This window comes from Neomonachus schauinslandi, chromosome 8 (genome assembly GCF_002201575.2).
Source record: "Neomonachus schauinslandi chromosome 8, ASM220157v2, whole genome shotgun sequence".
In the NCBI taxonomy this organism is placed as follows: domain Eukaryota; kingdom Metazoa; phylum Chordata; class Mammalia; order Carnivora; family Phocidae; genus Neomonachus; species Neomonachus schauinslandi.
In genome coordinates this window covers 35408156-35422165 of record NC_058410.1, presented here as the reverse complement: position 1 = coordinate 35422165, position 14010 = coordinate 35408156, and the positions used below count along the sequence as shown (strand labels likewise).

The window sequence follows — 14010 nt, the reverse complement described above, 5'->3', positions numbered from 1 at the left end:
CGCAGCTCTGCAGTGGTGCCTCTGACACGGTGGGGCTAACTTACGTTAACCAATTTAGGGCTACAAAGACAGGTATCATCCAGCATCAGGATACAGCTGCAGGGTTTGATGAACCATTCCTATTTGGAACTTTAGGAAACGGATGTTTTTTCTTAGGCCATTTTAATATTACTTGAGTAACAGATCAGATAATAAGGCAATATACACAACCTCCAACTAAAATCCTGCTGTAGTCTAGACAGTGAAGTGGTACATTAGAAAACTTTAAAACTGCAGCTCCTTTTGGATCCCCCAAAGTGTATCTGCACTCTTCTTCAAACGGGCCTCCTCCTCAGGAGTCAGTCACCTTCACAACATCTGAAATTCCATTCTGTCCCAAGATGCAAGGGATACTAAGGAAGACATCATCTTTAATTCCATAGAGACCCTTAATCATGGTGGAAATTGGATGCACCCGCCTAAGATTCTTCATTATACTTTCGGCCAGATCTGCCACAGACAGTCCAATGGCCCAGGAAGTGTAGCCTTTCAGTTTGATCACCTCATAGGCACCGTCAACCACCTGTTTGTGAACCTCTTTCCACTGTTCCTTATCTGCATCAGTGCCTAAGTCAGGGTGCAGATTCTTCAGAGAGACACCGAGCTGGGTCATTTATAATGCTTATAAATAAAAAAGTTGTAAGTGTAACATACATCTAGTTGTATGGACTGAATTCTTTCCCCCCAAAATTCATGCTAAAGCCCAAATCCTCAACGTGACTGTATTTGGAGATAGGGCCTTTGGGGGTTAATTAAAGTTAAATGAAGTGATAAGGGACCCGGATCTGAGAGGCCTGGTGCCCTTAAAGAAGAAGAAAAGCTGTCTCTTTGCAACATGTGAGGACACAGTGAGAAGGTAGCCATTTATAAGCCAGGAGGAGCGCTCTCACCAGGAGCCAAGAGGCTGGCCCCTTGGTCTTTAGACTTCCCAGCATGAGAGAAGTACATTTCTGTGGCTTAAGCCACAGCCACAGAATGTTATGGCAGTCAAGCAAACTAATACATCCAGGAAAGAGAAACCTTGCCACCCTTACTTCCTTCAGTGGGACACTCATGGCTGAATGAGGACCAGTATAAATTGGCAATGTTCCAAGAGCTCTTTTCCTCACTCTTTGCATGGCTGGTTCATGAGCATGCTCCTACTTCAGCCCCATCCCCAAAGATCAATCTTTGAGAGATTTTTTATTTAAGTAAACAGTCACTTGGTTTAAGTCCTAATCTTCTTAGATCCAAAGCCAACAGTATCTCTGGAGTGTAACAATCATTCCATTGCCAAAACATCAGTGCAATACGTGTTAACATAAAGCTTTAAAAAGGAGACAAAAACCAGAAAATCCCATGCCTGTCCAGTTCTTACATTTTTTTTTCAAGCCGATAGAAAATGTTAAGAAGAAAATGGGTTGCAAAAGTTCAGTGTTTGTTTCTCAGTGAATTAGGGAGCAAAAAAAAAAAAAAAATGACACATTGTGCTATATTATCACTTTCCAGTTTCTGGCCAAACCCCTGTAGTTTTCATCATGCATCATTTTTGTGATTAATGATGTGCACCCAGTTAATGGAAAACAGCAGATTAGGTTTCCACTAATAGTTTTGGAAGGTATGTCTGCTTGCCTCATTTGGTAACAACTTCACTGTTCAGTAAGAAACTAATGGATTTAATCCCAAAGCAGAACTGAGTTTTATGCATCCAAGACAGGTCAGATTTCCAGAGTGGAGAAAATTACACTTTTAGAGGTGTGTTGATCTTCAGTTGAAATTTAACACTGAGATAATGCCTCATAATGTTTTGGGTGTTTTTTTTTTTTCTTTTTACTTCTATTTGGTGATCAGTTTGAAATTTTACAGTACTCACTTGAGGTCTATAAAAAGAGGTAGAATTAGCAACTTGTAACCATGGCAAATAAAAAAAATATGATATGATACTTCCTATAATTAGTATACTGAGCCGAAAAGACATTTATTGCTCTGAAGACACAGGTGAGAAACAGTTCCTTATATATTAGTATATCATTGCAACACTTATGTCATAAAATTTACATTTGCTTGTTCTCTTTCACAATAGAAAGTGTTGGCTCCAAATAACTGTGGTTTAAGAAAAACAATGTGGTACAGTGAAAAGCATACTCATCTAGAAATACAGGAACCAAGAGATAAGAATTATAGTCCCATTTATGCCTTAAATTACTTTGGAAGCAAATCTATCTTTTGTTTTCATTTTCCCCACTATATTTTACATTTATCTCTCTAAGTCATTTAACAAATGTTATATTGTCTCAAGTCTTACCTCTGTGTATCTCACATTTCCCATCTGGACTAGGCCCCCTAAGGGCAGACCCTACATCTGATTTACATTTTTATCTCCTCCAGTGCCTAGCTAGAATGTAAGTTTCCAGAGAAAAGGGACTTGCCTGTATATCCCCAGGGGTTAGCATGGTGAAACTTCATGTTAATAAGCTGTCAAATAAGTGGACATTTTATTTTTATTTATGTGAGAGAGAGAGCACGAGCGGAGTGGGGGGAGGGGTGTTGCAGAGGGAGAGGGATGAGCAGACACCCTGCTGAGCAGGGAGCCCAAGGTGGGGCTCAACTCCACGACCTTGAGATCATGACCTAAGCCCAAGTCAGACTCTTAACTGGTTGAGCCACCCAAGCGCCCCAGTAGACATTTTAATAAACACAAAACCTAGGGGCACCTGGGTGGCTCAACCAGTTAAGCGGCTGCCTTTGGCTCAAGGATCAAGTCCCACATCTGGCTCCCTGCTCAGCAGGGAGTCTGCTTCTCCTTCTCCCTTTGCCCCTCCCCCCTGCTCCTGTGCTCTCTCTCTCTCAAATAAATAAATAAAATCTTAAAAAAAAAACACACACACACATAAAACCTAGGGTCCTGGGATCGAGGCCTGTGATGGGCTCCCTGCTCAGCGGGCCGTCTGCTCATCCCTCTCCCTCTGCACCCCACCCCCGCTCATGTTCTCTCTCTCTCTCAAATAAATTAACAAAAATTTAAAAATATAAATAAATAAACATGAAACCTGAAAAGAATAACATGGAGGAGGACGGATGAATAGGCAGAGCACAGAAATTTTGAGGGCAGTGAAAATCCTCTATGATACTACAATGATGGATACATGCCATAATACACTTGTTTAAACTCAGACCATACAGCGTCAAGAGTAAACCCTAAAATAAAATTACTATGAACTTTGAGTGATTACTGTGTGTCAGTGTATGCTCATTCATTGTAATAAATGTCCCGCCAGTGGGGAATGGTGATAATGGGGCAGGCTGTGCATGTGTGGGGACAGGGCGTTTATGCGAAATCTCTGTACCTTCCTCTCCATTTTACTGTGAACCTAAAACTGCTCTACAAAAACTAAGTCTTGAGAAAAAACAAACAAAAAGGAGAACAGCATGCTTTCAAAACAGAAGAAAATGCTGAGCATATATTAAACCCAATAGAGTTCGCAAATTTTTTATCTACTCATCATGTTAAGCTAAACACATACAATGTGTCAGATACCTTTCTAATCACTATAGATAGATAGATACATAGATAGATAGATATAGATAGACAGATAGATAGATATGTATTGTTGATTTATCAGATAAGGAAACTGTACTCAAAGAAATTAAGGAATATGTTCCAGGCTGCACAACTGCTAAATAGCAGAGTCAAGATTCACCCAGAAGAACTGCCTCCAAAGTCCATGAGCCTTATACTGGTCTGGCAGGTAACCAAAACTCATAATTTTGCCTTTATTTCATAACTTCATGTATATTATTTTTTTCCTTTCTGAAATAAGACTTCAAGTTTCTTGGGGTTAAAAACTGGTATCTGCTCATTATTAAACAGTCCACAATATAATTAATTTCCTGGTCAGGCGTCTTCTGTTTAGGTGTCTAGCTAGTTGAAATTTCTAGGAAGGGTAAATCACACCAAAGATACACTACATCTGTTTCAGATTTTTAGTTCAACAAAAAAAGGAAAAAAAAGAAGAGCTAGCTTATAGAGAGGTTTGGTTGTTTTTTAATCCACTTCCAGGAGTATGATTTTTATATAAAAATTATCCTATACTAATTAAAAGTAGTAGCACCCTGGGGTAATTTTCTTTTTGATTGTTGTTGTTGTTGAAGTTGATGATAAGGAGTGTATTGGAGGGATGATTGGGTAACTAATGGCTCAGGCAAATAAAAGATAGGATTTTCTACCAGAAATACAACAAAAGAAAAGGAAATTCAAAAAATGAGAAGGTTAAAAAAAATTTAAAAGAAGTTTTGGAGAGTGTAAAATCTCTGGAGAATGTTGAAGTTGAATAAACTGTGGACCAGGAAGAATAGTTTCTATGCGTATCATAGCTTACTTAATCTGAGTCTAGGAAAAAAAAAAAAAAAAAAAAAATTTTTTTTTAAAAATTAAAAAGTATGTAGGCTTCTAACATAGCACAATGTAATGGCTACATTTTAATTTTTAAAAATCCATAAAGATTCTGCATTAAGCAATAGTCGAAAGTTTTTCATGCTATTTCCTAATAGCAAAAATGCTACATAAATATAGTTTATGTTATGCTGGTGTTTCTAATAACTGATATAAAGGTACAACTAGGTATCTAAATGACAGAATCAATGTAATCATCAATCAAGTAATCTACTGAGCACTTAGCACATGAATAAAAATAATTCTACTCTGTTTTTTGTTCTCATTGATTGTTAAGTTTTGTGGGTTAAGGAAAAATGATGTGGAAGTAAAGTAATTAATCACTTAAGTAATGATCTATTGCTCAAATTTCAATCTGCAAGGAAGAAACGTTTACCCACAGGTTCCAAGTTATGTAGTAAACTTTTTCTCTGACACCTCCAAAAAGATCTCACTGGCCAGGTTGAAACTTGCACAGTACTGTTAGCGCTGGTTGCTTAAAACACTAAAGGTACACATAACCCTAAGGGAGCTTTGTCATGCAAAATGAGACTGAACAAAGAAGAATCCAGTCCATGATAGTGTAACTCACATTAAAATTAATATTGCAGAAACGTGTGCCATAAGAAAATGTTATTAAAATATCAATAACTCAAAGACAGATCTTGCGAAAAGTAAGAAAAGGTAATTAATTATATGTATGCTATTTCTTAGTTGTGAAGGCATATTAGCATGATACCCAGATATATTATTTGTTGGATTTATCAAAATCCACTTCAACGTTTTTCTTTAAAGATATAACTAACAATTTAATTCCTTAAAGAACAATCTATACAGATAGCAAATAGCAAACAGTGTTGAATACAGGCAATCTGACTCCAGAAACCAAATTTTTAACAATTCTGCTAATTTGTTATTTGGGTTTAAATTTATTTTAAGGAGGCTGAATCCTCTGACAGTTCTCTGTTGTTAAATCAGAGTTTTTCTTTTCAGTGTTAAGCTCCAATAACAGGTTCTAGTGAAGTCAGTGAAAGGACAATGCAATGTGAGGGTGAACCAGCAAATGACAACCCACTGTTGTCAGAGATGAGCCCACTGATCTTGCTTTCGTTGCCTTAGCATTAGTTTCATACACTTCCAGCCACCCACCTACCACATGCAGCCCTCACAGAGCTGTGGGCCCTGGAAAAGCAGATAGCTTTCCTACACTGAAGAACAACATCCTTCAGCTCAAGAATAACAGAATCAACTAGTACCTGAAGAAAATCCATTAAGATCTCAATAGACACATAACCCTGAACAAAGAACCTTACCTGAGGAACGATACCTATGAAGTAAGAGGTTTTTCAATAAAATAGAAAAATCAACTCATGACAAAGCAATTAAAACAATGCATTGTGTTCCCTCTCCCAGGAATAAAGACAAGTAAGAAATTGTTCATTTTTAAAAAGCAGAAATGAATTGTTCTTAGCTTATAAATTACCCACTGACCAAAATAAAATATACTTTTACATAATGCATTCTCATTAGGTTCTGTAACAAACTATAAATAGACAAGTCTTTTAAAAGTTTAAATCTCAAGACCTAACGCAAAAGTGAACTTTCAAAAGAGGTAATTTTCTATGTCCAGGGACAGGTTTCCCCTGCTATTGAAAGTATAGGGTCCTTATGAAACTTTTCATAAACCTAAACAGGATAAAGAAGCAATTATATTAACTTATATGGAAAATTTTTTAAGCGTTCCCAGATCCAAAAATAACCTCTTCGCCTTTTCTGATACCTTAGGACACATCTTGCTAACAGATGCACAAAATAAATCCAGATAAAGCACAGATGCTCAAACAGTTCAAAGCTATGGTAGCTTGATGCTAAGATGTTGAATGCAATTCCTGGGGAAGGAGCTTGGCGGGGCCCCCGCTGCTACTGGGCTGTGTGCTGGCTGCTTCCATAATGGCTCGCTGCAAAACAAAGTCTGCACACTATTTTAGCTTTTCACCTTTTTTCAGAAAAGCGGAAATCCTCTTTAGATTTCTTTCGGATAGCATAACTGTTTACCAAAACTTCGCTTTAGAAAAAGCAAAGTGGCAGAAGGCAATATTTCAGAAAGCAGAGAATAGTTCTACTGAACCTTATAGGGAGGATTTTGAACAACTCTCCAAACTGGTAAATGATCGTTTTTTGTTAAACCATATAAAATCAGCCTCGCGAAACATAAAGTAGATATATTATTCATTGTCCGGTTTAATCATAATTAAATCAAGTAATTCTTGGGGGAAAAAAAAAAACAAAGACATGTGGACAACTTTTCCTTTTTTGTTTGCTTGTTTTGAAACTGCATGTAACCGACAAAAATGTGAATAATTTATTAAAAATGCCTCCCCCTTAGATGATATAATTCATGAAACACTATTTCATGTTTAGTTTCCAAATGTTATTGTCAGAAGTCAGCAAACCAATCCAGTCTGAATAATGCACTCAGAAAAAAGGACTTTTTCTTCCTGAATAGAGACATGGAAACAAATCTGTCAATAAGTAGCTCTTTGTCAAACAACCAACAAATTTTGTACCGAAAACTGTTTTTCAGTATGTGGAAATAGTCTCATTACTTTGAAGGTTGTGTGCCAATGTATTTAAACATTTCCTCAAGAACAGGGCGAGAGGAGGGGCGAAAGAGATGATCTCTGTTCCAATGCGCTAGTATTTACCTCTGAGTATTACATACACTGTGAGATCCAATGACATGAAAACATAAACCAGAAAAGCATAGATGATTACCTGATATTCATTGGGCCAAAAGGTGCTCACTGCTAGCTCCGCCCGAAGCCAATCTCTACCCGTGAATCCAGTCACATTCCAAATTGGATTGGCAAGAGGTCCTTTATTCACCCTAACCAATATGTTCAAAGTGCCTGGATTCAACCCTTTCTGGCTGTATAAAAGGTAACTGAAATCAATACAGTGAGTGTCGTTCTCCTTCATTGTCGGCAGCTGAAGTCTGGCTTTTTCTCCAGGGTCATGATCTGAAGAGTCCACTATCATATAGGAACCTGAAATGACATTACATATAATAAAGCTAAATAGACACATAAGCAAAAGGGAATATCTAATAACAGGAAAAAACATGCTAAAAATAATACGAATCCATTTTGAGCATTAAATTTAACTTAAAAGGACTGTCTTCCAGAACAGATCCATAGAAAAATATCAAACACGTAGGTGAACTCAATTTTTAGTAAGTAAGAGATACTGTTCCAAGTACGTAATACATATCAATTCATTTGCTCTGGTGAAACAACCTGCTTTACAAATTAGTAAACTGAAGTACAATTAGTAACTTACTCAAAGTCAAATAGAGTAGGTAGAGCCTGGTTCAAATCCAGATCCCAATCCTGTAGTCTTACTAAACAAAGGTCTTTCATTATCAAACATGAAAACAAACATGGCTTCCACAGAGGGGGCATCTTTCCTTTCCCTATCATACTACTCTTGCAGAGAGATGGGTTAACTAAGTGCAGGTACAATCCTTTCTGATTTCAGACCCCAAGGTCATCGTTTACACAAGCTGGCTAACCACTCTGTACTAACCACTCTAAACTTAAGTTCAGGGAATAAGGATACTCTGCAGTGTACATATGAGGAGAGAAGTTGAAAGTGTCGATTTTTCAGATCTGAGAATCTGACACATAGTGGATTTGCCTACTTCTTCGAGCCCTGCCCACTAAGCTATCAGCTAACCACCATGACTGCTGGCCCCAATTCTGCCATAGTCCCACCATACACTACTCCAGAGCTGCAAGGAACCTGGTTTGAAAACACTAGTCTAACTCCATTACCTTCAATTTAATAAATATTTCTTGGTTGTCTGTCATAGGACATAAGAAGTCCCAACCTCACAGCACCTCCTAGTTCCACCAAACGCACAGTCTTAGTGCTAAGTATAAACATGGGACTTGAACATCAGCTGCTGCTATTAGTCCAAAGGCTGCTGCAGAAAAAAAATCACCAGATCTTCTCACATCACTGTGGATTTTAACAAAGATACATGTCACAAAAATGTCAATATGCCTATTTGTCACACTTAAGGTAGAACATAAATTTTATAGTAATTTTTTTTCCCCTAGGATGTAATTTTAACCAGAACGTATTAGGTATAGTATTACAGAATCCAGTGTTACAAGGATTACACTCGGATCTCTCTTCCTGACCAATCAACCCTGTTTCCTCCCTAAAACACAGTAACTTTTACATACCACACTAAATACTCAATGACTACTAGCCTAACTAGTTCGGTTAACCCCAAAAGCAAGTTCAAATCATGGCAGCTAAGAGGACTTTTACTACCTAAGAAACTGAAATTTCACATCTGATGAATTCCCATTCTAGAGCTCAGAACTTATGTAAAGATTTCACATGATAACACTATCAGTTATCAGGCAAAGTACAGAATACGCTTACTGTAGTGATGGCTACTGACAGGACTTCCACTTCCTTTTCCCCAGGAGTCATCCTCTCTTGTAACCTGAAATTCTCTTTTTTTACTTCTTCTTGATTCTCACAGATTGCATGCACATTAATAGAATAAATTGGTCATGTATATTTTTGGAGAAATTATGTCTCTCTTTTTTTTTAAAGAGGATATCCTGGATCCCAATCCAATTTATACAAGCAGGATGTTTCTATTCTTGGTTATACCCACATTCTGAGGTCCATGGCTGATTTGCCAACATGTCTTTCAGATTCACCCAAGCAGAGCTCTGACTAATGATTGCTTTAACAAGACCAGGCCTGAGATCTTAGACAAGTTACTTACTGTTATTGGGCCTCAGCTTCTTTACAAACCTGTGACCTATTTCTCCACTGCCAGAACAGGTTTTTTTTGTTTGTTTGTTTGTTTTTTCAGTGATATAGTATGACAGCAGTGAATTTAAATTATTTTTACAAGTCTTCATCAACTACGGCTTCTGATTGTCAATTTCAAAGTAGTGCTCTCTAATTGACTTATGGGCTTTCAAACAGTTATTTTCTTCCATTATAAAATAAACTATGGCATAAAATATGCTTTGTCAAACATCTTAATTACATACTGTGATATTTACCATTAACACCATTTAGCAATTTTCATCCAGTTGCACTTTAAAGCTATGATAATTTTCATATTAAGGAAATGGGATGAGCAAAGTATATTAATTTGTAGGAATTACCAATTGGATCATTAGAAAAGACAAAAGTCACAAAATAAAAGCTTGCTCAAGCTATTCCAGCATTTCAATACAAGTTAATTTAAAAAAAAAAGTGCTGATATTTCATTTCTATAGAATGTTTCTTTCAATGCAGTCTAATTACTGCTATATTTTCTGAGTGTTATGAAATAATATGCATTTAGTTCATGGTTCCAGAAAGGAAGAAGCAAGCACTAGCACTCAAGAGCCAACCAAGCACTTCTACCAGCTGATTTCATATAGTGGCAATTTACCAAGTAGGCACCAGGGAGGTAGCTGCCTATTTGACGTAAGATTTACTTTCATCATCCCAAACATAGAGAACACTATGCTATTCTTATCAACTTCTAAAAATTACTTCTACAGTCTCCCAGAGTAAATGACTGTAACACTCAGAGTCAGGAAATTCTACGATATGCATTTCCCTCATTCTTTATGTCCTAATTTAAGCTTACTTGTTATAGTTCTGTCACCAGCTAACTAATCCCTCAGGTTTCTAATAAGAGTTCAATTCTATTTAGTTGTGATTTACCTAACTCAAGACTTAATAATGAAACATCTGTGTCAAACGTATTACGTAGTAACTTTTAATGAATGTGAATTCTTTAATGTGGCCTTACAAATATTCCTTACAGTCTCTGGAGCAACAGAGGTCTCAAATATATCATGTAAGACATAAAAGAAAAACTTATTAGGCTTACGATCACTTTTTAAAAAATGTATAATTTTTCTGGAGAGCATTCGGACAATGAGAACCAAAAACCTTAAAAGAGACAGATATCCTCAGCTGGTGATTCCAAATCAAAGAATGTAAACTAGATAAACAATTTGTATACGTACAAAGATACAGCTTAAAAAAAGATGTCCATCTCATCGTTACATTATTTAAAATAGAGAAAAACAGGGGTACCTGGCTGGCTCAGTTGGTAGAGCACTCGACTCTTTATCTCAGGGTTTGGGGTTTGAGTCCCACTGTTGGGTGTAAAGATTACTTAAAAGTAAAATCTTTTAAAAACAATAAAATAAAATAGAGAAAAACAAAAGTATTTTAAACGTCCAATAATAGGCAATTTGTAAAATTATGATAACTCAGTTTGATGAGTAATTCTGCAGTCATTAAAAACAAATTACTAAAACCATTTGATGAAAGATATTCACACTATGTTAAGTAAAATAAGCAGATTATAAAACATTATACCCATTTTGAAAAACCACATATATAAATTAAATACAATTGTGTAAATGTGTGTATTCATATAGGTACACATGCACATGCACATATGACAGGAATAAAAGAATATATAGCAAATAGTTAACTGTATTATCAAAAGGGAGCTATAATTGTCTTCTCTTTTCTTATTTTCACGTACATTCACTGAATGTTCCATAATGAACATGCATTAGATTGGTACTTTAAAAAAAAGAGAGACTACGTGAATACTATCTTACAAAAGTAACGTCAAATGATAAATACTTAAGAAATAAACATAGGTATTTGCCTTTTAAAAATAAATCCTATTTGAATCCTACAGATTAACAGCACCTTGGCTTTCAAAAGAAAAAAACACAATACAAATATCAGAAACTTCTTATTTCAATTCATTAAAAGAGGGGGGCAGTGAGTAGACTAAATAGCAGTTTTTATTTAAAAAGAATAACTAAAGAAAACAAGTCCCATATTAAAAAATGCCATAGTCTAATATCTAGATGAGTAAATAATGTCCCATAGATGAAAATTTTATCTTTAAGATGTACCTCTAGGAATAACAACAACACAGGAAATAGGATTAACTGCACAGAAAATAATGAATGATAAATAGGTTTCCATACTTCATCTTAAAACTCTTTTATTTATATATATCCTTTAGTAACACTAACATATTTTTATTAAGTCAATTCTTATTTAAGATCCACTGAAGGTGCCCTGTTAACTGAACTGAAAGAAATTTCCACTTCTCTGCCTGGTACTGATGACCCTCCATGATCTTTGCCACTGTACCTCCTCCGACTTCTCCAATCTGACAGAGCCCTCACGACTTTCCCCACACACCATGACAGTTTTCTTCTCCAGAACAGGCTCATGCATGCCTCTGTAAGGAAGCCTCCCTCATCTCAGCCCAGCGCCAATTCTTGCCCATTGATCTTCGTCAGCACCCCGTCCTTATTGAGCTTTCCCTGCCTTGAAGCTCTTTGATACACAGTCTGCCTTCCTGGTTCTGGCCCTTAATTATGCACTGCTTTTGTACAAATTTTAAATAATTTATACAGGCATTGTTTATCCCCCTCAGAAGAGTGATAGAAAGCACCTAATTTATTCAGAGTCCCATCAGCAGAGAGAAGCCACACAGAAAATGTAACAGTTGAAAGTGTGATATAAGTATCATAAACTATGAGACGTAGAAACTCTGAAGTTGCAAAGAGAACCCTAAAGAGTAAGCACAGTACCCAAGGAAGGACAGATGTGGAAAGGGGAGGGAGGCTGCTGAGAATCAGATCTCCTTAAAGAAGGTGTAGTTTTGCAGCCCACTGGATGATGAAGAAGGTTGCTGGGTCACTCAGGCCAGAGCTGTCCACAAGCAGGAAAGACTCCCATGCATCAGGGTGCCAGAGGCTGGGGGTGGGCTGTGCTCACGCGGGGAGGCCCACAGCAAGGTCACGAGGCCAGGGCTGGGGCCAGAAGCACACTAAGGGACTGCAAGCACTGTGCACATCACTGGGCCACTGCCAGCTCCTCAGTATTAGCATGAAAAAACCAAAATAGAAGCACAATTCAAACAGGAGTAGAAGCACCTTTCTGCTAAAATCCTTTCAGCACCCTCTATGGACAAACTACAAGACATTACATGACAAACTGCGTAGCAACACTGCACTAGCTACAAAGGAGAAATGCTTCAATGGTCAACCTCCTCTAGCACAGAGCAGGTAATAAAGGGTGGATTTGGAGCTGCAAAAGCACTGAACTGAAAACTGGCACAGCATCGAATGAGGGCCTTGTATATGGTAGAAGTTCAATAAGTACTTGTTAGTTGGTTATCTGGATGACTGAATAAATGAGAAGGAGACAAAGAGACCCGCTCTCAAAATATAACAACATATAACTGTTGAGGCAGTGACAACTTTACCTTTATGTGAGAGAAATTATCAGAAGATGTCAAAACAACAGCAATAATAAAACAAACAATTAGAACTGGTTTATGGTGCTTCTAGACAGAATCATTTGATGAAAGAGTATAATGTTTGGAAGTACACACTTAACATTTTTATGAGAGCCACTCTTGCGTATATGAGAAACCTTCTATTAGAGCAAAGGTTCTCTAATGTTTTAGTCTCAGAACTACTTTCACACTCTTAAAAATTATTGAGGACATCAAAGAGCTTTTGTTTCTCTGAGTTCTATCAGTCTTGACCATATTAGAAATTCAAACTGAGAAACTTCAAAAAGGCCTATTAATTCTTTTAGGATTAACAACAATAAATCCATCATATGGTAATCTAAATAACATGTTTTTATAAAAACTACTATATTTTCTAAAACAAACAAAAAATAATATGAAGAGGGGCGCCTGAGTGGCTCAGTCGGTTAAGCGTCTGCCTTCGGCTCAGGTCACGATCTCAAAGTCCTGGAATCCAGCCCCATATCAGGCTCCCTGCTCAGTGGGGGGTCTGCTTCTCCCTCTCCCTCTGCCACTCCCCACCCCCCGGCTCATACTCTCTCAAATAAATAAATAAATAATCTTTTAAAAAATGAAATAATATGAAGAGAGCATTGTTTTACATTTTTGCAAATCTCTTTCATGTCTGACTTAATAGAGGACAGCTAGGTTCTCGTTTTTATTTATCCATTCAATCTGTTGTAATATCAGGTATCATGTAGCCTCTGGGAAATTCTACCATATACTCATGAGAAAATAGGAGGAAAAAAGGGAAGACAATATCTTAGCGCTATTATGACAATAGTTTTGACCATGCTGAACCCGAAAAGGTCTTCGAACCCAGGACCACATGTGGAGAGCCACTAAATATTAATATACATAATCCTTTTTATCTTTATGCTTTAATGAGAACATTATCAGTGATTTTATTTATATCGCGTCTACTTCACTCAGTCTCTTCAGGGTATAAAGATATACTCAATGAAATGAAAGTCTTCACTGGGATGATAGACGGAGGATGAAAATCAAAAAATGTTGAATTTTTGTACATCAATATAACTAGAAAGGCTCTATTAGGCTTCATCAGAGAAACACAACCAACAGGACATACCACACACATACACACACACACAAAGAGATTTATTCTAGGGAATTGATTATGATTCACATGATTATGTAGACTAAGAAA

At 36.9% G+C, this 14010-nt stretch overlaps 1 protein-coding gene across 5 annotated transcripts in view; it reads right to left on the bottom strand.

The window, feature by feature from the left end:
* The window catches only part of PTPRK (protein tyrosine phosphatase receptor type K), a 553659-nt gene that overhangs the window by 346147 nt on the left and 193502 nt on the right, over window positions 1-14010 (bottom strand). For 4 of the 5 annotated variants that reach the window (XM_044917510.1, XM_044917509.1, XM_044917507.1 and 1 more), the window contains exon 3: window positions 7226-7497. The exons of the other annotated variant lie outside the window; for it this stretch is intronic. In XM_044917510.1, the coding sequence (XP_044773445.1) occupies window positions 7226-7497 (272 nt within the window). The remainder of the gene's footprint in view (window positions 1-7225; window positions 7498-14010) is intronic. 5 annotated transcript variants of the gene reach the window in all.